The sequence below is a fragment of the Equus przewalskii genome, chromosome 9, assembly GCF_037783145.1.
Source record: "Equus przewalskii isolate Varuska chromosome 9, EquPr2, whole genome shotgun sequence".
In the NCBI taxonomy this organism is placed as follows: domain Eukaryota; kingdom Metazoa; phylum Chordata; class Mammalia; order Perissodactyla; family Equidae; genus Equus; species Equus przewalskii.
In genome coordinates this window covers 66,526,247-66,552,719 of record NC_091839.1, presented here as the reverse complement: position 1 = coordinate 66,552,719, position 26,473 = coordinate 66,526,247, and the positions used below count along the sequence as shown (strand labels likewise).

Below are 26,473 nucleotides of genomic sequence, written 5' to 3'. Positions count from 1 at the left end.
TCATCTCTGGATTTACGTGTTCCTCTTTTTCATACTTTTCTGTTCTGAGTTTTTGAATTTCTGATTTGGAGTGGTTTTTCACATATGCAAATATTTAAGGATATTTAATTCAAGAGAGGATATTATATACAGATTTCTTCCGCTTTATGGGGTTTTTGGGGGGAGGAAGTGGGATAGGAGTTTCATCAGGTATTTTCATTCTTGTAGTAGTTTTATGTGGATGTTATTTCCATTCATTTTGAAGTGTCTTATCTTTTTCTGAATCATTAATAATAGTTATTCTAGTAAGGTGATAGTCAGAAGTTTGGGTGGTCTACCAGCTTTTAGTTCAGAGTAATCTCAGCTGAGTGCATTTTACTTAATAGATAGTGTTTTTTCTAAGGTTTAAGGGGGATGGTTGATGTGTCTTTTGATTTTGTATTTCTCAGTTGTTTCATAGGATCTTTAATGTCCACTGCTTGTCTCCTTCCCCTGATCACCAGGACTCCAAGGGACTCCTGCCCTTGTCGGTCACCTCCGTCTACTCCAGGACCCTACCCAAGACTGCTGCCTGGGGTCCCAGGAACTTTCAGGTCCCTCTTTCTATTCCCCAGAAGTCACTGCCTTGATTTATGGGGTCTCAGTATTTCCCCAGTCCGTGTGGGACTCTCTCCTTCCAGGGGTGACTTTGTCTATATTCCAACATCATAAGGGACCCACAGCTCTCTCCTCCTTTTCACTGAGGCTCTACTGATCTTTCCATTCCTGTCTGGGCTCTAGATTCGCTTTGTCTATCTACTTACATGTAAACTGAATTTCGTAGGATTCTCTCTCACTCTCAATTATCTTTTAGTTTGTTTTATGGGTTTATTTGCTCTCCTTGTTTATCCACAAAGTGTCTGGAGGATACATTGAGAGGTTTGGCTACAAGCAGCTGTCATTATCCTATGGAAACCTCTTTCTTTTTAACTCATAATACCAACTTTTGCTGTGTGTTTTAAAAACATTACCCATGTTTTCCTTGAACCATTTCTAGAAAAAGTAATTGGAGAGATAATTTTCTACAATTATTTTGAAGGGCTCGGATACAGAAATGGAATTAGACTTGTGCTGTGTCCTTTAGAATCCAATGGCTGGAAGGTCCAGGGAAGCATGTTTAGAATCAGCATTGGGAAGACTTCTCAGTGATTAGAGCTGCCTTGAGATCAAGTAGGCTGCCTACAGGGTCACTGAGATCTTCAGGTTTAGACTAGAAAATGTGTATGTAAGGAATTCTAGCATCCAATGAGTAAATGAATAAGCTTTAAGGTGCCCCTGGGCTGGCCCACAAACTCAGCCCTGACGAACAATTTCAGCTGTTGGCTGGTTATGAAACCTCCTGGCAGTGTCTGAGGCAGCACCCTGTAATCAAACACTTTAATTATTTTGTGGTGCAACTTAGGAAACTTCACACTAGATGGGATAAAGACTCACATCGATTTAGGTCAGATTTTGCTGCCAAATTAACTATGAAAAACTTGCTTTTTCAGAGCTTTTTAGATTTTGAAATTGTGAGAAGTGACTATGGCCCATTATCATCATCATCATCATCATCATCATCATCATCATCAGGCTCCTGCATCCTAGGAACCTTGAGCAGTCAGCCCAAACACGATTCTGCTCCAGGATGAAGTAGTGAATGCTACAGGGGGAATAAGTGTAGAGGCTTTTTAATGTTAGGATGAGACTAGCTCAAGTTTCCCGAAGTAGGCCTTAAGCCATGTCTGCTTGAGTACGCAGGATCACAAAAGCTGCATCGTTTGGTGACTGAAACATAATTTGGGGGATGGGAGTTTGTTCAAAGTAGATATAAAATAGAAGCTATATTGTCTCATTCCCACTTCAGCATCAGAAGTGCATTCATCTTCAAACTTGCTCTTCCATTGTTGTGATGCAGATACTTTCTGTGTCACTGATTTTTTTTGTGTGTTTGTGGGTCTTTTAGACTCATTCAGCTCTCCCTCTTGTGTCCATTTCAAACACTCTCAAGAGAGGCCCAGTTAGATAGTATCGTTCCTATGAGAAGATTTATGCGAGACCAGCTCAGAGGCCTCTGGCCAGTTTATGGATCAACTGCTCTTGGGTCATGTTCCAATCTCTGGTCCTGTCAGCTGTTCCTGTATGGCAGTTTATATAGAAGGGATCGTGGGGTTATGTGTGTGGTAGGTTCCAGTGGTTGACCTGTCCAGGACTATAATGAGGACAAAAGAATCACTTAAGGAATATACCAAAGAACAAGTCATACAGTGGTTGTCGCTGCTGGTAGATTTGTCAGTGGTGAGAAACAGTAGTTTAGACAAACGGAAGGGCATGGTGAATCAGCCTAAATAGGAGGTAGCTCTTTATGAGAAAAATCTTTAGCTCAGTGGGTTTCAAAGAGACAGACAAAAAGGATGGCAGGGTTTTTAAAGACAGTACTTACTCACGCATAAGCTATAGACTCTTAGTCAAGCTCTGTAGTAATTTTTACAATTTCTCTCCAGGCCATATTTACCATCAATTATGTGATCTTTTTTCCTCCATCCAAATTGTCCTCTTAATTTTTTTTTATTTTTTATCTTTTATTTTGACATAATATCACTAACAGAAAAGTGCAAGAATGCGAGAATAGTACGTTGGTTTTGATCTTGGGCCAGCAGTTAAGTGTGTCTGCAATTAACAGTTAGATCTGTCATCTGCATTTGGTGGGAACCAATGGAAACACTCTTTAAGTTCCACTTTAGCTCATGTGTTTGTTTTTCATAGCACTTACTCTGCGTGTCACTTGACAATTTAGAAAAAGTTGGATCTGCCTCTGACAATAGCTCATCCATTTTTTTTAAGAAGAAGGTTAGCCCTGAGCTAACATCTGCCGCCAATCCTCCTCTTTTTCTGAGGAAGACTGGCCCTGAGCTAACATCCGTGCCCTTCTTCCTCTACTTTGTATGTGGGATGCCTGCTACAGCATGGCTTGACAAGCGGTGCGTAGGTCTGTACCTGGGATCCGAACCAGCGAACCCCGGGCCGCCGAAGCAGAACATGCGAACTTAACCACTGTGCCACTGGACCAGCCCCTCATCCAATTTTTTGACTAACAGTTGTCATAATCTTAAGTTCATTCTCCTTAATTAGAAGCCTGTTAATCTTCCTGATGCAAAGTATGCAGTTAATTGCCAACACAGGACTTTTGAGGAAATGTCACTAGAGACATAAAGCATATCAAGACGTTAATTAATAGCAGATAAGAAGGGTTAAGTGTGAAAAAGGAATACTTAATCATGTATTCTACCAAAATAAAATAAAGACACTGAATTTTACCCTGAAAACACCTTACCTACTCCTCACTCCCCAGTTCAAAGACTTTTCTTTTGGCCAACAAGACAAAGGCTTCTACAGTCACGTGTCAACAGGGGGGATACATTCTGAGAAATGCATCATTAGGCAATTTCGTCATTGTGCGAACATCATCCAGTATACTTACACAAACCTAGATGGTATAGCTAACTACCCACTTAGGCTCTGTGGTACTAATCTTATAAGACCACCATAGTATACACAGTCTGTCGTTGACGGAAACATCGTTATGTGGCACATGACTGTATACCCTAGAATAGGAGTCTTTCACTGAGCCATCATCGTCCAGATTTTCCAGAGTCCTTTCTCTAGAACCACTTCAGGTTTTTCTTTGAGATGCTTGATACCATCGTTTTCAGGAACTCTTGAATATGTCTGCTTTTACTTTCTCTCTTTCATGTCTCAAGTAACTAAAGTCTGATTGATTTGTGGAGGAGTTTTGATTTGAATTATAATCTCCGTAAGGATTTAGTGTGAACCACTGGATCAGAATATCTGGCTGGTCTTGAATGCTGCAGGGAATTTCTCAGAGATTTTTTTCAATGTGTCACTTTATATAATTGTTGAGAGAGAATTCTTTTAAAAAATAAGAACAGCGCCTGCAAAGGCATGTCGTAAGCCACACACCCACCATTCAGATACATACGTGGCTGGGAGGGAACAAGTCAGTATGATTTCTGCAATATAAAAGCTTGTTATGGGTAGTCAGAAAAAAATGCTAAAACACTCAGGATGCCTAGAGTCTACTAAAATGTAACTTAGGGTGTCGTAACCAAAATATAGGTCTTATTGAATCAGTATAGGTTTGAGATGACCAATAATTTTGTTGACCTTTGCTTATGTTACTTAAATCTGAACACATTTTTACAGTTTGGGAGTTTAATACCTTACATTTTGTCTTGGCTGCTTAATGAAATAGAGGAGGAAACCAAGAAGCAAATGATGCACTATGAGCTTAAAAACCATTTGAATTTAGGGGCCGCCCCTGTGGCCGAGTGGTTAAAGTTCCACATGCTCCACTTCGGTGGCCCAGGTTCACAGGTTCAGATCCTGGGTACGGACCTGCTCCACTCATCAGCCATGCTGTGAAGGCATCCCACATACAAGAATAGAGGAGGATTGGCACGGATGTTAGCTCAGGGCTAATCTTCCTCAAGCCAAAAAAAAAAGATTGGCAATTGACAACAGATGTTCGCTCAGGGCAAGTCTTCCTCACACACAAAATTTGAGTTTACCTACCTTGTTAAATTGTGTGAATCACTCCATGTGCCTGGTGAATGGCTGCGCAGTGCCACACAACAGGGTGGTCATGTAAGAGAGCTTTCACTGATGATGATCTTAAAGGCTGTGGAATGCTAAACTAATGATTTGGGAAAGATAATGTTTCATTATTTCCAAGGTTCTTTTCAAACTTAACAAGGATAGCATCTCATCAAGGACAGGGTATCATAGATTCTTAAATAATAGAGGATACCTTTGCTATTTACTGAGGACACTTTTTAGGAGAAAATTTGACATTGCAATTATATATTTGGTGCTACTAAATTACACTCAGATGCCTAGGTAGGAAGTACAGTCTAAGATTTAAAAACAGCAAGATGGCAATTTATTGTTTTGCTCAGTAGCAGTAAGCAACGTCATGCTCTCTGCTGGCTACTAACACCACAAAGATGAAAAGACAAGGCCTTCGTTCTCAAGAGGCTCACAACCCAGTAGCGAGACAGACAGGTAAACATTTACTGTACACTGCGATTCTAACAGCCATAGATCCCCACTCCACTGGTATTCAGATTTCTAGCCCACACCAGGCCTGCCGATCAGGATCTCTGAGGTAGGCTGGGAGTCTGCATCATTAAAGGTCACCTCAGTCCTCCTTGCCAAGCCAGGCTGAGGAACCGCTGCTCCAGGGTCAGATTGCTCCACACCCTGCTCGCCTCCTCCTCCCAGGATCTTGTGAAGCTGCATCTCTGATGGCACCCTACACAGACTCGCCCCAGGTTAGAGGGGGAGGCAGGGAAAGGAGGCACCAAGTCCTTCCACCCAACCCCACTGAGAGGGCTCTGACCACTACGGGCCTGAAGGGCTGTGGAACAGGTTGACAGGTGTTCCTTAGAGGCATCCAAGCTTGCCACCAGGATGTGAAAGCGTGAGTTCACAGCGGGCACTTAGAGAGTTTTCTGTTCTTTCTAGATAATATATATGACCAATACTTTCGCCCCTTCCTCTTTCCTATACCCACTGCTTGTATATCGCATTACTGCTCATTGAGTCAATCTAGATGTGAAAGATAATTTGTTGACTTTATCAACCTTGAAAAGTGAGAGAGGGAGTGTGTACCTAATATTTAAGTTTACCAAAAACTATATAATGGATTGTGAGAATATTCTCTTTCAAATGACCAGAGACCGCTCTGTCCCTCCTGGCACCGTCCATCCACCTCTTCTGCTGCCGGGAGCTGCCTGACGCACTGTCCCTCACAGTCTCCTCTTCCCCTGCTCCTCTGTTGTTCACTGCTCACATTTCCACGAACTGACCCTCAGGCAGCCTTTTTTCTTCACGTATAAATCTTCCTTAGCCCCATTCCTTAAGCTGATTGTTTTCATTTTTTTCCAGTTACGTCAGGAATAATTCACCACCTTCTTTCTGTCTTTGCTTGTTCATTTCCCTTCTCATACTGTGGATAGCCTGAAGATTATGTACCTTATAGGGTCCAGGAGTCTCCACAGGAGTTTCTCTTTGCTGATACTAATGCTGATACTGATGCCCTCATCCGCTGCACCCGTGCTGTCTGGAAGGCGCTGTGTTGGGCCCCCCATCCTCCAGCAGATCTTTTGTAAACGAATTGAAGGCAGGGACCAGCCATATACCTTTCTGAATTCTCAGTACGGTTCTTTGCACACAGGAAATGGCTTATAAATATTTGCTAATCAGAGAGAGGTAAAACAATTTTACCTCACATTGAAAATAATTTTTTAAAAATTATTTCATATGCAGTTGTATTTTGTTTCATTGCCAGTATTGCAGCAATATTCCTTTTTTATGATAAATGCAAACAGCCTCACTTCAGTATGGATTAAATATGCTTTTGTGAAATTAGTTAGGAACGATTTATTACATTGTTTTTATGGCAAACTGGATTCTGAGTTCTAAACAACTACCTTTACAAAGCTATTTTGGCACATAAATTATAAGATGTGGCCTGTCAGAATTTTTCTCTTTCAGTAATTTTTTTAAAAGGAGATTTCGTTTTCAGTAAAAGTGGCTTGTTTGTCTTTCTCTTCTTGAATGATTGTCATCTTGTGCCATTTAGCACAAATAAAGATTCTTAAACTTCTTTAGTTTCAGGGCATGAGGTAATTGCTAGAGCCAACTGGAAATAGATCAGGGATTAACGAAGGTGGCACATGTTTGCTGATGTCACAGGGCTGTGACTGCTGAGAGGCAGACATGCCACTATTACTGAAAACAGTTGTCGAGTGGAAAGCATACAAATTTACAGAGAAAAAAACTTTACATTGGTTATTGTCAATGAATATGCTGTATTATTTTGAGGACTTGCCCATCATTAATAAGTTTAAAGACAGTATCTAGGTTCTGTCACATCCACATGTACCCTGCCACTGCCCTGTTTGGGACTCTCCTGCCTCTCCCTGGACCGTTGCCCTCAGCTTCCCCATGTGTCCCGTCCTCGGTCCATCCTCATCTAGTGCCCAGACCCCTTCAGCCTTCCCTTCACTGTACCTCCTCACAAACGTAATGCTAATCAATCCTTATTTTTCCTCATTTCCTTTCCCTCTCTCCCTCTTTTCCTCCTCTCTCTCTCTCTCTCTCTCTCTCGTTTCTTTCACAATGAAACATCAAAATAAGTGAACACAGAAATTTTTGGCTTCAACCACTCCCCATTCCCCAAAGTCACCCTCAGTCCCACCTTCACCTCCTCCGCAAAGACGTCTTTCTCGCCACTTCAAAAAGTGCAGATGTCATGAAGGGCCAGTTCAAAAGCCACTGCGTAATGTTTCTCTGATCATCTCCTCCATCCACATAGATGAATACACATCATCTTTACTTCCCCTGGGAACTTCGTACTTCTAGGACTTATCATATTCCGCCTTGTTTTACCATTGTTGCTAGTGGATTGCAAGCTCATTAAGAGCAGTGTCCGTGTTTGGTGTAATTTTGTGTGCCTCTTAGCACTCGGGAGAGGAGTCTTCTCATAGGGGTGTAAGAAGTGTGTATTGAACACTTATTTCTCCTCAGGAAAGTCTAGTGTAAATGTACTTTGTCGAAGTTGGTGTTTGTGACACCTCCTTGTATCATTCCACATTCTCTTTCACACGAGTTTCTCCAGATTTTCAAGGTGAAAGAACAGCCCCTTTTGATTAACAAGTTTCATCTTGCTTTTTATTTGAATCTCAATGGTCAGTGAATTGTATCCTCTCTTCTGGTAGCCTCGTCTGCAAGCTGAACACAAGGACCACCATCCTGGCAGCAACCAACCCCAAAGGCCAGTACGACCCCCGCGAGTCCGTATCTGTGAATATCGCCCTTGGCAGCCCACTCTTAAGTCGATTTGACCTTATCCTGGTTTTGCTTGATACCAAGAATGAAGACTGGGATCGTATAATTTCCTCCTTTATCCTAGAAAACAAAGGTATGTGGAGACAATCATTCAAACGGACAAAGAAAGAATAGACATAACCAAATGAAATTCTCCTTGAAGAAGATTATGTAAATACCAAAGGTGCCCTACCAGATGAGCACTGGAGAGATGCCTAGACAGGGAGCAGTGAGAGGAGGCAGGTAGTGGGCCCAGAACAATGAGCAGAAGGAGAAGGGCCTTTCTCTACCTGCCATGGGTGAGATTGTAGTTGGTAAATACATCCTTTGTGATGAAACGGGGCAACCTTACGATATATAATTACCACTCACCTCTTGCATGCAAGGAAAACTGGACTGAATTATGAAACAGAAATCTCTAAATGTGTGCTTCTCTTTCAATTGAATTAGGTTTGCCCAAGTACTATTTTATTACAATAGGGCAGACCAGAATTTTTCTGAATAATTCTAAGCCCTATAGGAAGCTTACCTTTATTAAGTTTAGATCCTAAGACTGCTTATTCTCAAACTATATGCTACGCTTTCAATGACCACAAAACCTGAAGGTTACCTTTTTAAAAATTAGTACAAGAGCTTTATCAAAACCCTTAAAATGAAATGTTTACCTGTTCTTAGAAATTACTGACCCCACACCTGATTTCTACAGGTTACCCAAGCAAATCAGAGAAACTCTGGAGCATGGAAAAAATGAAAACCTACTTCTGCCTCATCAGGAACCTGCAGCCCACGCTGTCTGACGTGGGTAATCAAGTTCTTCTCCGGTACTACCAGATGCAGAGGCAGAGTGATTCCCGGAACGCTGCCCGGACAACCATCCGCCTGCTGGAAAGCTTGATCCGATTAGCAGAAGGTTCATTTCATCCAACAAATAATATTTTCATTGGGGGCCCAATAAGTGCAGGGCCTAGGGCCTGGCACCGTGAATTCAGAGATGAGAAGGATAATCCCTACCCTAAGGTGCTCGCAGTCGCTTGAAAAGTAAAGGCTCTGAGCTACGAAACCCCATCTTCTGGGGACGGATTATGGGTGTCAAGTGAAATGTAGTGTCATTAAGAAAGAGGAATCTTCGTGATATCTCAAGACCTCCTATAACTTAAAACATTCATTTTGGAAGTCTTAGTGATGTTCTGTTTCTCAAGGGCAGTCTATCAGCATTTTGGGTGGGATGCTTCCCTGTTTGGAATTGTTCCCTGTATAGCAACCTGCTGCTAAGGTAACAACACCGAAATAATGCCATGCCCTATCCCATCCCCAAGGCATGAGACTTACGTAGAGACACAGAATTCACGTGCCTCTCAAGAGTTTTTTTTTTTAACATTGGCTTTTACATTTAGCCCTTGTTTAAATAATTCTAAAAAAAAAATTCATATGAACTGACTGTATCATATCATGACATATGCTTAATAAAGAGTTCTTTAAAACAAATGCACTTCAATTTTTCAAGGATTTATAGCTAATATTAGGACAGGAAATACTGAAAATTCAGGTTTGCAAGTTTGGTAGTTTTGAAAAGCTCACAGATAAAGAGAAGTGCCAGAGATGAGAAATGAGTTTTAGTTTTGTGTATTTCTATAATAGACTAGAAAATGAGGATTAAAAGCTGTTGAATATTAAATATACGTTTATATAGCCCCTTTCTTTTCAGTGGTTCAGAGTACTTTTTTCATATAAAACTATGTACACAGAATTGCCGTGGGCTATGCAAAAGGATTAGGCCAATTATTAGAGAAACAACCCTAAAGGCAGTTGAACTTCGACTTCTGTGCTTGTTCTAGTAAAATTAGTTTGTTATTAGTAGCTCATTTATAAAATACAGTTTGGACAGGATCAGGTATTACATTTATCACCTCAAATACTCATTAAAAAACTCCTATCTTCAAAATTTCAAATGTGTCTTACTTTCTTAGCTCATGCTCGCCTGATGTTTCGTGACACTGTGACTCTGGAAGATGCTATTACAGTGGTGTCAGTAATGGAGTCCTCGATGCAGGTAAGGATATTCTGAACCTCATATTTGAACCCTACTTATAAGCATCGAAAAAAAGATGATTTATAGCATATCGGAAGTAATAAAAATGATCATATTCTAGAGCTAATAATTCCTGGAAATATCTAAAGGAAACCTTTTTTTTTTTCTCCTTTTTCTCCCCAAAGCCCCCCCAGTACATAGTTGTATATTCTTAGTTGTGGGTCCTTCTAGTTGTGGCATTTGGGATGCTGCCTCAATGTGGCTCGGTGAGCAGTGCCATGTCCGTGCCCAGGATTCGAACCAACGAAACACTGGGCCACCTGCAGCGGAGTGCGCGAACTTAACCACTCGGCCATGGGGCCGGCCCCAAGGAGACCATTTTTAAAAAGGGAAAAAATCATCATGGAAACATTCTCTACGTTAGTAGCATTGATTTTGCCCATTGGTGTGAAGTAGTGGGTCTCAATCCATTTTCTCCTCAACACACCTGAAGGATGCTCATGGTCCCACTAGTGACAACATGGCTTCCTAGAGCAATGCTTGCCACCAAGAATTGGGGGAGAGGACTATTGAAATTTGAAAAAGGCTCCCAGGTGATTCCGATACCCAAGAGGGGTAGAGGGCTAGTCTTAGCCATCCGGGTCAGGGGTCCCCAGTGTGTCCTTCCTCTCTGCAGGCGGGTCTGGTATTCTCCATTTTCTCACCCCTTCAGGGAGGTGCGCTGCTGGGAGGTGTGAATGCACTCCACACTTCCTTTCCTGAAAACCCCCTGGAGCAGTACCAGAGGCAGTGTGAACTTATTCTGGAAAAGCTGGAGCTGCACAGCCTCTTGAGTGAAGAGCTAAGAAGACTCGAAAGGTGAGAAAAGAAAACCAAGAAAGGCATATAATGGAAAATCCTTGCTTGGCATTTAGTGAAACACAGAAAGTGTAACTGAAATGGAAAATCTGTCTGTACTCTCTGTAGGGGATTGTTTCAGTTATCTCTTGCCGTGTAATCAACTACCCCAGAGCTCGACAGCTTAAAAAAAAACACGACCACCATTTTAGTGCTCGCTCTTCTGGGAGAAATTCAGGGGGGCTCTGTGGGGATACTTGTCTCTGCTCCACATGGCGTCAGCTGGGGCCGCTCATACACCAGCGTTTAGCTGGGAGCTCATATGGGATTGAAGCATCCAAGATGGCTTCTGTCACATGTGTAGTGCCTTAGCTGGAGTGGCTTAAATGGCTGGGGGTTGGCTGGGCCCTCTCTCTGTAGGGTAGTCACAGCTTTGACATGGTAGCTTAGGGCTCCAACAGAGCAAAAGTAGAGGCTGCCAGGGCCCTTACAGGCTGGGCCTGAACTAGCGCAGCATCACTTCTGCCACATTTTGGAGGTCAGAGCAAGTAAGAGGGCCAGCCCACATGCAACATAAAGGGAACTAGACACCACCTGTTGACGGGAGGAGTGGCATAGACCTACCAGGATAGGGGAATTGATGGCTGCCATCTCTGGAGACTGCTTTCCACAGCTGCGTTTCCTTGGCTTGCTGGTTTGGTCAGCCTCGTGGAGAAGTCGGACTGACTGGTCCTTCTCTCTATATAGTAAGCTGTATATAAATTCACTATCTAGTAAGTTGGTATCACTGGGTCCCGATTACATAAGAAGCACCAAGGTCAGCCACCCCAGTTCACACCCAAGATGCACGGTTTCCGTGGCATCAAGAAACTGGAGTGAATGGGTTTTATTCTGTCTACTACCACCACTTCTTCCTCTTCTCTTTCTTTGGCTCGGTGTGAGAAGCAGGGCAGTGCTATTCAGAGAGGTGGCTGGGACGGCTGCTACGAAAGAGGAAGTTGGACACCAGGAGAGTGACCTACCCCAGGCCAGACCTGGACACAAAACATTTTGATAACTTGGCTTTATCATTTTTCCTCACCAGGAGAGGATATGTACAAGGGAGTGTACATAAAGAATTGTTGTGTTTATTAATATTTTAATTTTATTCTTCTTGTTTTTAAAGCTTTCTTCCAAGCTTGATAAATATTGATCGGTAGTCTATATATGACCCTGGTGACAGAAAATCACAGGCAGAAGACAGGCCCAGGCTGCTTTCTGGCCAGCCTAGGCTAGTAAGCTGAGGAGTTAGGGGTTGGTTAGAGGTAACCAGGCCTTGCTTTCCCCTGGGCAAGGCCCTGCTGGCTCCTTAGCAGCAGCTCTGAGCCTCCCGTCAGCATCCTGATCTTCCTTCTCTACATGCCCGAGTTCATGACTTTTAAAAATTTACATATTTAACAGACTAAAAAAAATCCCCGGTGAGAACGATGTATTTTATGTCAAAGAGGGAAATTTGTTTTTCATCCTCCAGGGTAACAACTCAGGAATGACAAAAGCAGTGTCCACAACTCAACTTTCTAATGACTTGTTAAAATGTGGACACACGGGAAGGACCGTGGCACGTGTATTACCTAAAGAATTTTTCCCTGAACTTTAGTGTTTCGTGCTCCCTAACTACATGAGCTTCTAAAAGGCTAAGCTTTGAGTCTGTCCCTGTGAAACAGGAATGAGGAACGGCAAGTGTATCCGTTGGGTGTCTTCATGATCAGTGCGAGTGGCTTAATGATTGACCTGAACCTGGTTGTTGGTGTTGCTCTCGGAGCTGGGGTCTGGTGAGCCAAGTGCCCGTGGAAGTGGAGCAGCTGCAGGAGGATTTGGGGACCACACCGGGATAGTGACTGTATTAAATAAAGCCCTGAGTATTCTTTTCCTGTGTTTCTCTCTTGTTTGCTCACTCTCTTCCTCCAGCAGCATCCTCTTTTGAATTTGTAAAACCTCAGCACTCCCTGGGGAGGCGTGGAGACTGCCTCTGTCCTGCTGATACCCAGGTGCCAGCCTGCAGTAAACTTGCACTTGGTGTAAAACCAACCCCCTTTTCTTTTGGTCTCCTGGCTTTTTAATGATCCAGCACATGGTGTTAAGATCAGAGCTGTTCCTTTGGTTCTTTTGTGTTTGATGTGGCTGGTCCTTTTCACACCTGCCCTGGGCTAGGCTTGGCTTTTGGAGAGGCTGCTCACTTTGACCAGAAACTGGTCATTTTGACTACCAGAAACTGACATGCTGGATCAGGAAGGGGGAAGGAATGTGAGGCTCAAGATCAGTGTTATGTGATAGAGAAACAGCAATAGGACTTACCGGATTCAAAGTGACCCTCCAGGAGGCAAAGAAGAGAAAAAAGGTAGGTAATGATCTAAAAGATAGGATGTGCCTTAAAATATTCCTTTCTTCTGGTATTTCTTTGTCATGCAGGGCCATGTTCTGGTGTTGATCCTCGAAGCAGCAAAACCCAGTGCCCTGCAAGTGAAAGTGAATTACCTCAACAGCACGAAAAGCTAATCTCATCAAGTGAGAAAACCCCAGCAGCCTGTGGGTTTATCCCCTTAGGAAAGAGTTCTCTATTCCTGAAGGAGATCACACATTAATAATAAAACCATTTGTATTTTTATCACACTTTTATTCTGGAAAGTGCTTTACTAGTGACAGCCTGCCTCAAGTGGTGGCTAGTCTACCCACCTCGAAACAGAGTGCAAAGATGCTGTCTTTTAGGAAGGTCTAGTAAAACTAGACTCTCTTTTTTCTTTCTTTCTCTTTTTTTTGGGGGGGGGGGGGTGAGGAAGATTGGCCCTGAGCCAACATCTGTTGCCAATTTTCCTCTTTTTGCTTGAGGAAGATTGTCGCTGAGCGCTAACATCTGTGCCAGTCTTCCTCTACTTTGTATGTGGGATGCTGCCACAGCATAGGTTGATGAGCCGTGTGTAGGTCTGTGCCCAGGATCTGAACCAGTGAACCCCGGGCCACTGAAGCAGAGCACACAAACTTAACCACTATGCCAGTGGGCCAGCCCCCCAATACTAGATATTTTATGTAGGGGACAATTTAATTCCCAAAGTCAGAGTTAGACTAAAATACTAGGACTAAATTTATTCTACCCCTTAAAATTCCCCATCTTTTAGCACATTGTTAAGGAGCTTTAACAGTTATGAGTATCTCTGACCTCAACTTGATGCTGAAAACATACTTGATAGTAGTAATGTTGAAAGGTATTTGGGTTTTTTGTTTGCTTATGACTACACTGAACATGGATTTTACTGTGCTGATGTTTCCAAGTGCACTGTGAATGAATATAACCCAATATTTTTACAGTAATTTTTTGTTTTCCCTGATTATGAGGTAATACATATTCTTTATAGAGTATTTTGAAAAATAAAAGTAATGAATTAAGAAAACAAAAATCACATACAATCTTATTTCCCAGAGAGATTTACCATTAACATTTTAATGTATTTAAATGTTTACATTTAAAATTCATGTAAATTTAATGTATTTTCTTGTATTCCTTTTTTCTATGATTTCACATGATTTTTAGACTGATTTACTCATGTGCTTTTTGGTGCAGTTCTTTTCAGATTTAGTGCAGGTCGTATTAGTGCATAGATGGAAGCAGGGTCCTGTTGCCCTTCTATTGAAAAGGCATTTCTAGGTTGTTAGGAAGGCTTTCTAGAGGAGCTCCTTCTGAGAAACTACAGTCCCTGTAGAAACGGGTCCTCTGGCATTATTTCACTTGCCAATATGCCCAAGATTTGAAATGAATATCACTGATCAGATCCTTCAATCTGGGAGGATCAGTGGGTTTCAACTCGGTATCGGTTTTGATGAAGAGCGTCTGCCCAGAACACAGGTTGAAACATGGCTGGGCTTTGCATGAAAGATGTCACAATTGCCCGCGATAGGTCTGCCACGCCCGTGAATGGCGGAGGGGGCAGCGGGAGCTGCTGTACAGAGGAATCAGTCTGCTACTCCTGAGGAAGGTGACTTTTTAGATGCTCTAAAATTCGGTGCCTCGGTTAGGGAAAGAGGTGAGAGATCACAGTTTCTAGTTTTTCACTTTGGTTCTGGTCTGCACACTGGCTACCAGAAAACCAGAGCCACTTTCTCGATCAGCAGTCAGCTACAGTGCAGACAGCTACTGGGGCTGTGTTGTAGCTGAACGTTTAATATGAGAAAGAAGACTGAGCATCTTCCACTGACCTTCAAACAATCTTAAATGAATTAAATAGACTTTCAGAGAGCTCTAAAAATGTAACAAACCTGCTGCCTCATTTTCTTTATTTTACTACAGTATTGGGCTAAATGAGAGTGATTATCAGAGCGCTTAAATCCTATACTGATGACAGGATAATTTCCCCCTGCTGCTCTGGGAAACTGTGTTTGGTGTTACCTTGGGCTTATGTTGGACATAAACCTTTAGGTGGTATCTCAGAGACTAAAGAAAGGAGCGAGTGCTCTTCCCTTCAATACGTGTTTTCCTTCTGTGTTTCTGCTGCAGGTTACAGAGTCAGAGTGCGTGCCAATCCCAGCCACTGGCAGTGGAGGGAGAGACTGCTCCAGGATCCTCGGGAAATGATCCAGGGGAAGAACCCGAGTTCAGAACATCCACACAGCAGGAAATACATTGTGGCACGCACGCCCCCTCTGCGGGAGGCAGTCCCTGGGGAAGCCCACTTCTCGATCCCTCATCCCATCTGGGGCCCAATAGATCAGCAAGTAGAAAACATTCAGCTGAGCACAAAAATAGCAGAGACGACAGTTTGGACTGGTTTGACTCCATGGCAACTCATCAGATTGAACCTCAAAACACTGTTCCTGTGTCTCCTCGTCCCAAAACAACTGGGGGAAAAATGGCTTTGAAAATCTCCAACAGTAAATCTCAGGGTAAGGAAAAGAGTGAGACAGGCCAAGGGAGCAAACTGGAAACTGAACAGCTTCCAGCACCAAGGGAGACAGAAGCTCCATTGAGGCCAGACAACGGTGAGGGTAAAAAGGCAAAAAAGGCAGCGATGGTTTCTGAAGCAGCAGCATCTGCTGAGGAAGCAGACTCAGTACTGACTCATCACGTCCCCAGAAAACTGCACAGGCTGCGCCAGGAGAGGGCCCAGGCTTCCTGCAGAAATCCCGCCAGGGCGCCTTCACAGCCCGCAAGCCCTTCTCACCCGCAGCCGCTTGCTGTACGCTGCCCAGAAGGAAGGCGGGAAACTCCCAAAAGAAGGAGACAGAAGGCCATTGCTCAGGCCGAAGAGCCTGAACTTGAAAGTGTTGAGAGTCCGGGTCCCCCAGTGGCCAAACTGGCAAAATTTACTTTCAAACGGAAGTCCAGACTGACCCACTCCCCTGAAGACCACAGCCGAGTGTCTCCTGGCACAACTAAAATAGCACCTCACAGTCCTAAAAGTCCCCACCACGAAACCAGAAAAGGAGCGGCTCTGCCTGTGAAGGGTCCAGAAAAGTTGGCCTCTACCTCAGGAAGCAGAAGCTCGGATCGGCTGCAGGGTAAGACAAAGGAGGTGGCACGGCAGCCTCCAGAGAGAGACGGGTCAGGAGAGAAGAGGGACCCTGCCCCGGAGAAGAGAGTTACTCAGCCTGAATTAGAGCTTGGGAATGAGACGGGGCGTTTTCATCCTACTTGTGAAAGAGAGAAAAAGGAGGAGGTTTCGTGCAGTGATAGGAGCAGCAAGGTTCATGCTTGCACACTCGCCAGATTGGCAGACTTCTCCTTCACTTCCCCCTCTGAATCCAAATCCAAGTCCCCTCCTCCTCCTGAAAGGGGGACCTGCGGGGGGCGAGGCCCAAGCCCCCCTCCTACCAGCACAGCTCCACTGCTCGGCAGGAGAAGGAAAACATTTCAGCTGGAGGGGTCCGCGGCGAGATTGTGTCTTCCCAAAAACTCTCTCTTCACTTTACCAGAACTAGATGATGACACGTTAGATTTTGATTGGGATGAAGAAATGAGAAAAAAGCCATAATCATGAAAAGCTTTCTGGTCAAATTTTACCCTCCCCAACTCAACACAGCGCCTTCAGGGCATCATTGTGGTGTTTGTATGTGCACAGAACCCTTGGCCACATTGAGTGCCATTCTGAGTACCAGCTCCTCCAACAGGTTTTATAATGTCAAGTTTATCTTCGTGACTTGAAAAGTTGTATAATCAATTGTAGGTCAGTGTGATACCAGCACTTGAATCGAATTAATTGACGTTGTGCTTAATTTTGCAAACGGAGTCCTTATATTCCCAAAGATGTTTCTGTTTGTTTTGTTTTGGCTTGGTTTCTTTTTTAAGGGGGAAGGTCTTCCCTACATCCCTTCTTTCATTCAGTCGGGGACAGATGCCAGGAAGGTGGCGCTCATAAAGCTAACAAGGCAGGTGAACTCTTTTCCTTTTTTTTTTTCCTGTATTTTTTTTTTCACCCAAGATGTGCTGAGTATGGTGAACATTTATCATGATTTGCCAAAAATTATGTGATTTTTCTAAAATTTTTTTGTGTTTATTCTCATGGGTCAGATGAAATGTGACTAAAGTTTTTTTTCTCTGAGAGGCATCCTCACAATTTCATGGTATTCCTAAAGATCTGGCAGCTGGTCAAGTACTAGCTTTCTGAAGTATTGACCTTTTGAGTTGTCCTTTCTTTCTTGAGCCAACATTTTGTGCTTCCAATTCTTTTTATCTTTTGGCCACATACCTTCAACCTTCAACTTCAACCTCAGTCCTGTGGTTGGAAGGAGAGTGTGCAGTAGTCTCAATCATGTGTCGTGGCATCTACCCATGTGGTTAGTATGGAAACGTGATTCCTACTAAGTTATGATTCATTTGTCTTTAAAACCAAGCAGATGACTGTGTCTGGGAGGAATAGATGACTCAAGCTTTGCCTTTCTTAAGTCCTCTTAAAATCACTTCTTCCTTTGGATTCTAGCAGGGGCTGTTAGGAGTCCATAATTACACTTTTTCTTCTAAAATGTGAATGTGTAAAATAATAATTAATAGATTCTTTCATTGAGGGACCTTTAGACATGAAGAATACTCAAAACTATATGTACTCTGTTTAATGATCACTTCATTAAATTCATATAGAAAAAAACAATTTCTCTTGAGCATTTAAACATCAATTCCAAAATTGAATTTTCCAGTTAAATTTTCTGAAAAATTTTAAACTATGATACAAATTTAGTATGGGCAAGTCTTGAAATCTTCAAACATCTTACACAACTGATAAAAGATATACGTAAGCAAGGATTATAAAATTTATTACTGCACATTCCCTTAAACCCATTCTAAAACATCAAGAGTATGGTTTACATAGGGTAATTTGATTATTTCTGTACTTAGTAACTTCCCAGTGTAGCATGATTCTTAAGGTGATATATTCCTAATCTTTCAGTGTTGCTACTTTCCTGGGTTTCAGTGTTCTTACTAGAACTGAGGAAAGGAAAGGATCTGGGTCATTGACCAGTTGATTCTTGGTCTGGACATGATCTGACTGTGTAGACTGTGGTCATTCAAACCTGAGCCACAGTGTTGAGCTGACTGTTTTTTTTTATGGTAAACTTCTAAGTCCCTTTCTTATAAATTTTTGTCTTTGAAACTTGGTATCTTTTGCCGTAATGATATATTAAGCTTTGCATGGCTGACGGTACCTAACCTACTCGCTTGTCATTAGGGCATTTTGATCTGTTGTTTTTATCATTTAAAATGGTTGTATTCCTTTTTGGGAATCTTGATTCTAGAGCTTTCATTTCTTAGTAACGAGGAATTTAGTTTATGTAGTTAACTTGTCTCTTCAGGACACTGAGTAATTCATATTTTAAAATTGCGGTGTTGAGTTGTCTCTCTTCCTTGGTTACTGTGTATGACCACCTATGCTACCTTCTACCTGCTTATTATTGTACTCATCATACATCCTAGTATTTGTGCTAATAAATCCACCGTATTTTTTATTTTAGTAATTTCTTCTGCCAGGATCATTTGGTCAAGTTACAAGTTCCATGTGTATATTATTTAGTGCTTACCCAGATAGAAATAACTATATATGTAAATATTATAAACAGACATAATTATTACAAGAAATAAAATACTCAATATGAATGGTCCCCTACTTATTAAAAAAATTAAACTTCTATCACCGCCCACTTTTGAGTTATGACTACTTTGCTGTGCTTATGTTTGATGCTCACAATGTCACAACTTGGTCAGTAGGAAGTGCCTTGATGTTGACACCCATGTACTTTTAGGACTCTGACGTTTCTAAAAGCATCCATGCTATCTGAAAACAACTGCATCTTCCAGACCCATTATGATTTTTTCTTCCTGCCCCACTCATAGAATCTGCTACCCCTAAGGCACTCAACTTCCTTTAGAGGCCACTGGTATTCCAGACTGAACTCGGGGTCTCAGGGATGCTGGGGGTCAGTACTGGGCAGGAGCACTACCACTGCCGTTGGGTCCCTTGTCATAGTTTCAGGGCTGGGAAATGTTTACTGTCCTGAGGTCACATTTATCCTACTGTGTCCTACTTTTCTTACAGTGTGTGCTTTCACGATGACGAAGACTTTCCCCATTTGGTCTGTAATGTGTGTACCAGGGAAGCACAGAGAGGGGAAATAGGTACAGTCTCAGAAATCACACTCTGGTCAATAAATGAAAGTGTAATAAATACATTGCATTGTGAAGCAACATGTCAGAACATTTTTATGTCAGGCCACTGGACTCCTTGAAAACATTTTAATAATGTAAAACTATTTAAACACAATAAATGCTATACCTAATTTTGTTTGTGAGAGAACCAAACCAGAATTTTAATTCTGTTCTAACTATGTAAAAGAGTTGGGTTTTCTGACACTGTGAAAGATATACTCTTCAGTGTATATGTGGTATCCTAAAATTTATAATAGAGATTTTATTGTTGTAATTTTTAGTGTTTCTTAGAAATAGGGAAAAAACAAACATATTATTCTGATATCTTTAATTGTTTGGCTTAATTCAACCAAACTTTAAACTTTTTCTGAAGGTTTACCAAAACTTTAATAATAGAGATCTATTCTTGGTTGACAAATTTTAACAAACCTACATATTCTTTATGTGTATACTGTACTTCATTTCTGTGCCTTCTCCAACTGCTAAAGCTGCCCAGCTGGTGGAATTACTGGAAGACCAAGTCTAGAGAAAATCTCAGGTCAACCCCAAGGAAGACCCCTAGAGCTCACTTTTAGCCAAACCACAACATTTGGGAGTTCAGAACCAACCTACCCTGACGGTCTAGGTCATCTGGCACCAGGTTAACCTCCCAGATGCAGCTGATCAAACAGCCTAGCTTCAAATCTAAGGCTCACAGCGCCGAAGGCCAGGCCAGTGCACGTTCCTCAGTGTTCAAAACATCTTCTGTGTCTGCTTTCCGTATTGTTAACATTCAGGAAAGATTAAAAAGGCTCCTGGCTCACAAGAGGGGTTTTGTTGCGTCCCGTCTTGCAGGTGGCAGAGCCCCCCAGGTATATGGGGAGCCATCACCCACACACGTCCCCTTCACCGTCATGCAGAGGACGTACACAGGAAGCTGTGGAACTGCCCCCTATGACACATTCTTCTGTTTTCTTATCACTTCCACTGTCTTCCCTCTTGAAGGCTTAGGATATGTCTAAAGGTAATATTTGTAAAAGTCAACTTGACAGAAATGTTAAATTTGGCTTAATTAAATTGTTGATGTGTCTATGTAAACACTCCGGTGCAACACGGAGTCCAAGAAGGGAAACGGGTGCACACGCTGGGCCTGATCTCACCGAGAAGCGGGGTCTAAGTTATTTATCTTGTAAATGTAAATGGTTTTTTCGGCCACTCTTCTTTTTGGAATGTTAAGCCTTGGCCAAGTCGAACCTCCAGAAAGCAAGCATTCGTACTGGGTGCATCTTTCTGTGGGGACAGACTTGGTTTAACTTAAGGCTTTCATAATAAACCAAGCCAGTGTTGAAATATTGCTTAATATTCCGATCTAACTTTTTCAGGGCCCGCTGATACACAAAGGAGAGCAGGTAGCACAGCAAAATAGGGACTCAGGCAAACTGGGTCCTAGAACTGACTGATCACAGCCGGCAGTGTGACCTCACTGTCCTCAGTGATCTCGTCCATAGCAGCTGAGGATGAGGGTTTCGGACTCAGGTGGTGGTGAGTTAGAAGAAAGGAAGCCTCGGAGGCTAGCTGAAATAAAAGTAGATTTGCTGTAAGGATATGGCGGGGAGTCTCACTAAAGACGGGAAGCAAAGTCTCACCAGGCTACATGGCCCTGGAACCAGAAAGTTCTCTCAGCCTCTCCTGGGTCCTCAAGGCCCCTGGCCCTGCCTCTCGGTGAGTGTGATCCGGTTTTACTGTCCCCTCCACAGCCCCGCTGTCTGTGCTCACTCAGGGCTTCTCTGCTCCAGGTACATTGTAGCTTTGCTCTGCTTTGGGACCCGGCTCCAGCAGTGCCTTTCTCTGATCTTTCCTGGTGATAGACCCCTCTTCGTCTTCCTGCTTCAGGCTGTGTTCACCTTGGTTCAAGAGGAGGTGTGTGTGGGGTGAGTGGCCACGTGGTACAAACTCAACAGCCAGAGCTGTGGGTGGAGACAGAGTCTCCGAGGGTGTGAGGTGGGAGCCGGTGATTGGCCAGTCCGCCACTCTTGGATCTTGAGAGGGTCTTGGTTACAGGTTCCATAATTCTACCACCTTTGTTGTTTCTGTTACGGTTACCAACTTGAGAGAGCGTGCCTCGAAAGGCACTGAGATTGAATTCCAGCCTGACAGCAACGAGGTGTTTTTCAGAGATTGCAAGCCCCTTTTGGCAGGGTGAAAGCGCAGCTTAAGCTGCAGGCCGCAGAGCGAGCTGTTTGTTGTGTGAGTGGTTGCCAAGCTCCCATTGTCCTGTGCGTCAACTGCTCATCGTAACTCCATCATAGCTTTTAGAAATGCTTTGATGAAAGACAAAGTAGATAGAAAGTAGAAAGGATATTATTCTGAAATATACCATAGGGAATGATCTCTGCAGTTAAGGTACATCTTAACCTGCTCCAGATTTTCAATGTTATAATTGCCAACAAAGCAGGAACTAGACCCACTGTGAGGAGAGGCAATACAAAGTGTCTTAGGCCTACTTTAATCCTTTTTAGGATTACCGAGAAATGATAGTCCAGAATAATTTTGAACTGAAGAGCAATGCAAGATTGATCTTTAGTGATCTTACCTTTATCATTGTTGGGAAATTAAACTGCTTTTTAAGAAGGGGAACCCAAAGCTGCCTCGCTGAATCTAGCATATCAGAGACCTTGGTTTGCTGCCTTTGAGGGGACCTAAAGTGAATGGGGAGCGACGCTAGTGACTGGGGCACAGTAAATCCCTGGAGAGGCTCCTCGTCTGCATCCTTGCCCCGAAGAACTAGTAAAGGTGGAAAATTCAAGTATCTGTTCACATGACCCATCCTTGAATGGGAAAGTACCTGCCAGACACTGTCCAGTCAGTTTTCTTCCCAATATCATTATATGGGTTCTGACAGTTACAAAAGCAATGAAATGTTAATTTCATTATAATTAGATATATGGACATTATAACAGTTTTCTCCAAAAACGGTAAGCTGAGTTTCAAAGAAACTTTGAGCCAAGTTAAGTTCATGGCAATTGAGATTTTTCTAAATTGGTTTTGAGCACGTATTAAGCCCAAATTTTAATTACAACATATCAATCATCATAACATTAGTACTTAGTTTTCAAAATGTATTTGATACATGACAATGATTTTCGTAACTAGTAATGTTCATAATTCAGGTGATACCCCATTTTACAAATGAAGAAAAAGCTCAAACATTTAAGTGAGTTTTTAAAAATCTTTAACATACCTTATTTGAAAGAAGTTTAGGGGGGCCGGCCCAGTGGCTCAGCGGTTAATTCGCACGTTCTGCTTTGGCGGCCTGGGGTTCACTTTGATCCTGGGTGTGGACCTACGCACCGCTGGTCCAGCCATGGTGTGGCATCCCACATATAAAGTAGAGGAAGATGGGCGCAGATGTTAGCTCAGGGCCAGTCTAACTCAGCAAAAAGAGGAGGATTGGCAGCAGCTGTTAGCTCAGGGCTAATCTTCCTCAAAAAAAAAAGATTAGGTTCTGGACAAATACTTCCCAAATCCTTCCCTCACTTTTTAGTGCTCCATTAAAAGTAATATCTATCAATAAAAGGTAGAAGTTATCTACTTAGATTGCTTACTATGTGCTAATTATTCTTTACGCATTTTTCTAGTGTTAATTCATTTAATCCTCCCCACAATCTATACTATAGTGGTATTATCCTCATTTTACAAATTTAGGTAACTGCAGCTTAGAGATAACTAAATAACTTGACCGAAGTTACCTTAATATATTACTTCACAAAATGAGAGAAAAGTATTACCTCCAGAAACTCCCCACTTTGCCAAGCTCCTGGTCCACTTCCCACCATACGTGAGGCTCTGCCAGGACCTGCACCGCGGGTCCTGCCTTCTCGCCAATACCGCAGATGGACCATCTGTGCTGCTATCGAAGAAAACCCGTCCTCTGTGTGCTGGATCCCATCCCCTCTTGCCGGCTCCAGCAGTTCTCCCCTCGCTGCTTTATCCATTGACCCCTCTCCACTGTACCCTTTCCACCAGCCTACAGACATCCTGGTATTTATCCCATCTTAAAAGAACAACGACAAAACAAAACAATAACAAAACAGCTCTCTACCCAACCTCCCTCTCCATTTCTCTGTTCTGGCAAAATTTTTTAAAGAGTTGTGTATTCCCCAGTCTCCATTCCTGTCCCCTCTCCTGGCCACTTCAGGTCAGCTTTTGCCCTTGGCACTGTGTTAAAGTTCTCTTATCAAGGTCACCAATGACCTTCCATGCTCGTCCTCAGTCCTTACCTTACTTGATTTGACAGTCGACTACTCTCCCCTCCCTGAAATCCTTCAGACTTCGCCTCCAGGAGATCAGCTGCCTGTGGTTTTCCTTCCTTGCCTCTTAGGGCCTCCTCAGCTTTTCTGCTCCTTGCCTAGTTTCTCCTCCTCCCCTGGACCTTTAATGTTCGAGTGACCCGGGGTTCATTTCTATTCCCACCCTCTCCCCGTTACTCTCTTTGAGTCTTAGGACTCTCAAAACCCATCAATTAGTCTATGATTCCTTTCCTGAAGTCCAGACTGTAATATTCAACTCCTGTTCAATATCTCTCCTTGCGTGTCTAAAGGATATCTCAACCCTCACTGTATTCCAAATTATACTCCTGACTTTTCCCCCCAAACTTGCTCCTTTCCCAGATTCATCCATCTTGGTAATTGAATGGAGACTCCATCCTTCCAATTGTTTAGGCCAAAAACTTCAGAGTTAGCCTTGACAGTTTACTTTCTCTTCTATCCCACATCCTATCTGTTAGCAAATCCTGGGGAATGTCCACTTAACATATACCCAGAATCTGGCCACTGCTCACCACATTTGTGCCCTCACGCTGGGCCAAGCCATTGTTCTCTCTTGCCTTGTTGCCCTCCTTGCCTCTCTGTGGGCTATTCTCAGCACAGGAATCGGAGTGATCCTGTTAATAAATAAAGTCAGATCATGTTACTTCTTACCTCAAACCCTCCAGTGGCTCCTTACCTCGTTCTGGGTACAAGCCAAAGTCCTTATAATAATGCTGCCTAAGGCCCTACACATCTGGCCACCTGCTACTTCTTTGACATTGCACACCAACCTGGCTGTTCCTGTAAGTCTCCAGACATGATCCCGCCTCAGGGCCTTTTCACTTGCTGTTCCATCCATATGAAGTGTTCTTCTTCTGAAGGTGATCACTCCCTCACCTTCTTCAAGATTTTGCTCAAATGTCACCTGTCAGAGAAGCCTACCCTAACCTATTCGAAATAGCAGAACATTTTTCCCCTTACCCAATTTTTCCCTAGCATTTTCATCATCCAACGTACTATAAAATTTACTCCTTTATTTTATTGTCTGTCACCGGAACTAACTAAGAATGAGGGAAATATAGAATGAGTAGTAGAAGAGAGAAACCGTAAGTATCAGTTGCTGCCTCCAGATCAGCTGCTGTGGTGGGGGCTGTGGCTAATACCACATCTGGCACAACAGCAGCAGTTATCTCTGCTAGTTGATGGGGCTTGGAGCACTCTGCTGACATCTTCCAGGATCTGTCCAGTTTTTGTGGGGGCCAGGCTGATGAATTAAATGGAGGTTTGATGGGGATCACCACTCTCCTTCCTTTAGGTCTTTAAGGGTAGCATTAATTTCTGCTATTTGCCCCGGGATGTGTGTAATTTGCCCAGAGGAGGGGTGTAGGGGCAGCTTCAGAGGCTCACACTTGTCCTTCCCACCATGATAGCTTTAATTCACAGGCCAAGGAACCAATGTGAGCATATGGGTACTCTGCCAGCTTGCAAGTATCGACTATTTCAGTTATGCATTCAAGGACCGGGGACATAACCACTGGGCTGGTCCCTGGACCAACTAGACCCACGGTGAAGTGGACTTGGGCCAGGAGCCCATACACACCCACTCTACCAGAGGGACCATGTTTTGTGTCTTGCTGGGTATCATTGTTAACTCAGATGTTATGTCCAACATCTCAAAATATTGGGCTATTTCTTTTCCCCAGGTAAGTATCTGTCAGTCCCTTTGGGGAAGGATTGGGGAAATCATTGTCATGGAGACTTGCCAAGGTGTTTCAGGGTACTCCTTCCTGAGGATCTGGCCTTTCCTTCAGTCAGTGAGCTCTGAGTCCGAAATTTGGTTCAGGTCCAGAAGTGGTCAAAGAATTCCGACTTTTTAATGGCACAGCTGCCCTTAGCCTCCTCATCATCCTTCCTTTTGACAGTACAGATTAGTGCATCAGAGTCGCCTGGAGGCCTTGTTCAAACACAGATTGCTGGGCCCCACCCCTAGAGTTTCTGGTTGAGGAAGTCTGGGCTGGGGCCTGAGAATGGGTGTTTCTAACAATTTTCCGGGTGCTGCTTATGCTGCTGGTCAGGGGACCACACTTCAAGAGCCACTGGTATAGATTGATCTTGCATCCAGGGACTCCAGCCGCTTCCATAGCTCCCTGTGCCTCAGTCTCCCTCCTGCTGCTCTGACCTTGCTGCTCAGTGCAGTATTTGCTCCCACCTTGCTTCTGACAGATAAGCATTGTCATCTGGCCTCTGCTGTTCTGGAATCTTCTCTCTCCACATTGATCAATCATTGGATGTCGGCTGTCTCTGGGGAGAAGGCATGACCTTGGGCTAGGGCTCTGGGCAGCCAAGGGCAATCTCTGGGAGTGGAGATGCCGCTGTGAGCTGTGAGCTGTGAGCACTCTCAGCAGTGGGGAAGACGGGCACATGCGTTTGAAGGGAAATATGGGGGGTACACTTCAGACCCTACCATGCATCTATCAGCATCCTTCTCATGGCTGGGACTAGGAGGAGGGGAGTGAGATTTGCCTTGAGCACAAAATTTGAGAGGACACCAAAAACGTAAATAATCAAGATAAATATTTTGTTGCAATATTTTTAAAAATCAAAGGGCAAAAAGAAAATCAATAATGGGCAAAATATCAAATTTTTAAACAAAGGTAGGATCAGTGTTACTGATTCCTCCTTTTGCCTCGGTCTCCAGTATGGCCTCAGGTCCAGCAGGGCACCATCTGTCTTCCCTCACCAGACTGTAAG

The 26,473-nt window shown here is 43.3% G+C and overlaps 1 protein-coding gene and 1 long non-coding RNA gene across 4 annotated transcripts in view; one reads left to right on the top strand and one right to left on the bottom strand.

The window, feature by feature from the left end:
* The window catches only part of LOC103559605 (DNA helicase MCM9), an 85,427-nt gene extending 66,485 nt beyond the window's left edge, over positions 1-18,942 (top strand). For 2 of the 3 annotated variants that reach the window (XR_011522637.1, XM_070559332.1), the window contains exons 9-13: positions 7,800-8,002; positions 8,615-8,818; positions 9,876-9,958; positions 10,650-10,795; positions 15,300-18,942. Coding sequence is in view for 2 of the 3 variants with exons in the window: in XM_070559332.1 (XP_070415433.1) it covers positions 7,800-8,002; positions 8,615-8,818; positions 9,876-9,958; positions 10,650-10,795; positions 15,300-16,773 (2,110 nt within the window). In the remaining variant the exon portion in view is untranslated. Of the gene's footprint in view, positions 1-7,799; positions 8,003-8,614; positions 8,819-9,875; positions 9,959-10,649; positions 10,796-13,222; positions 13,327-15,299 lie in introns of those variants that run through there. The other variant, XM_070559333.1, reaches the window with a different exon arrangement.
* On the bottom strand, positions 7,725-23,322 carry LOC139073647 (uncharacterized). The gene is made up of 5 exons (XR_011522639.1): positions 23,204-23,322; positions 22,657-22,768; positions 20,049-21,736; positions 13,109-13,267; positions 7,725-7,989 (listed from the first exon to the last, which is right to left on the bottom strand). It is a non-coding gene; the product is annotated as an uncharacterized lncRNA (long non-coding RNA).
* Positions 23,323-26,473: the final 3,151 nt, after the last annotated feature.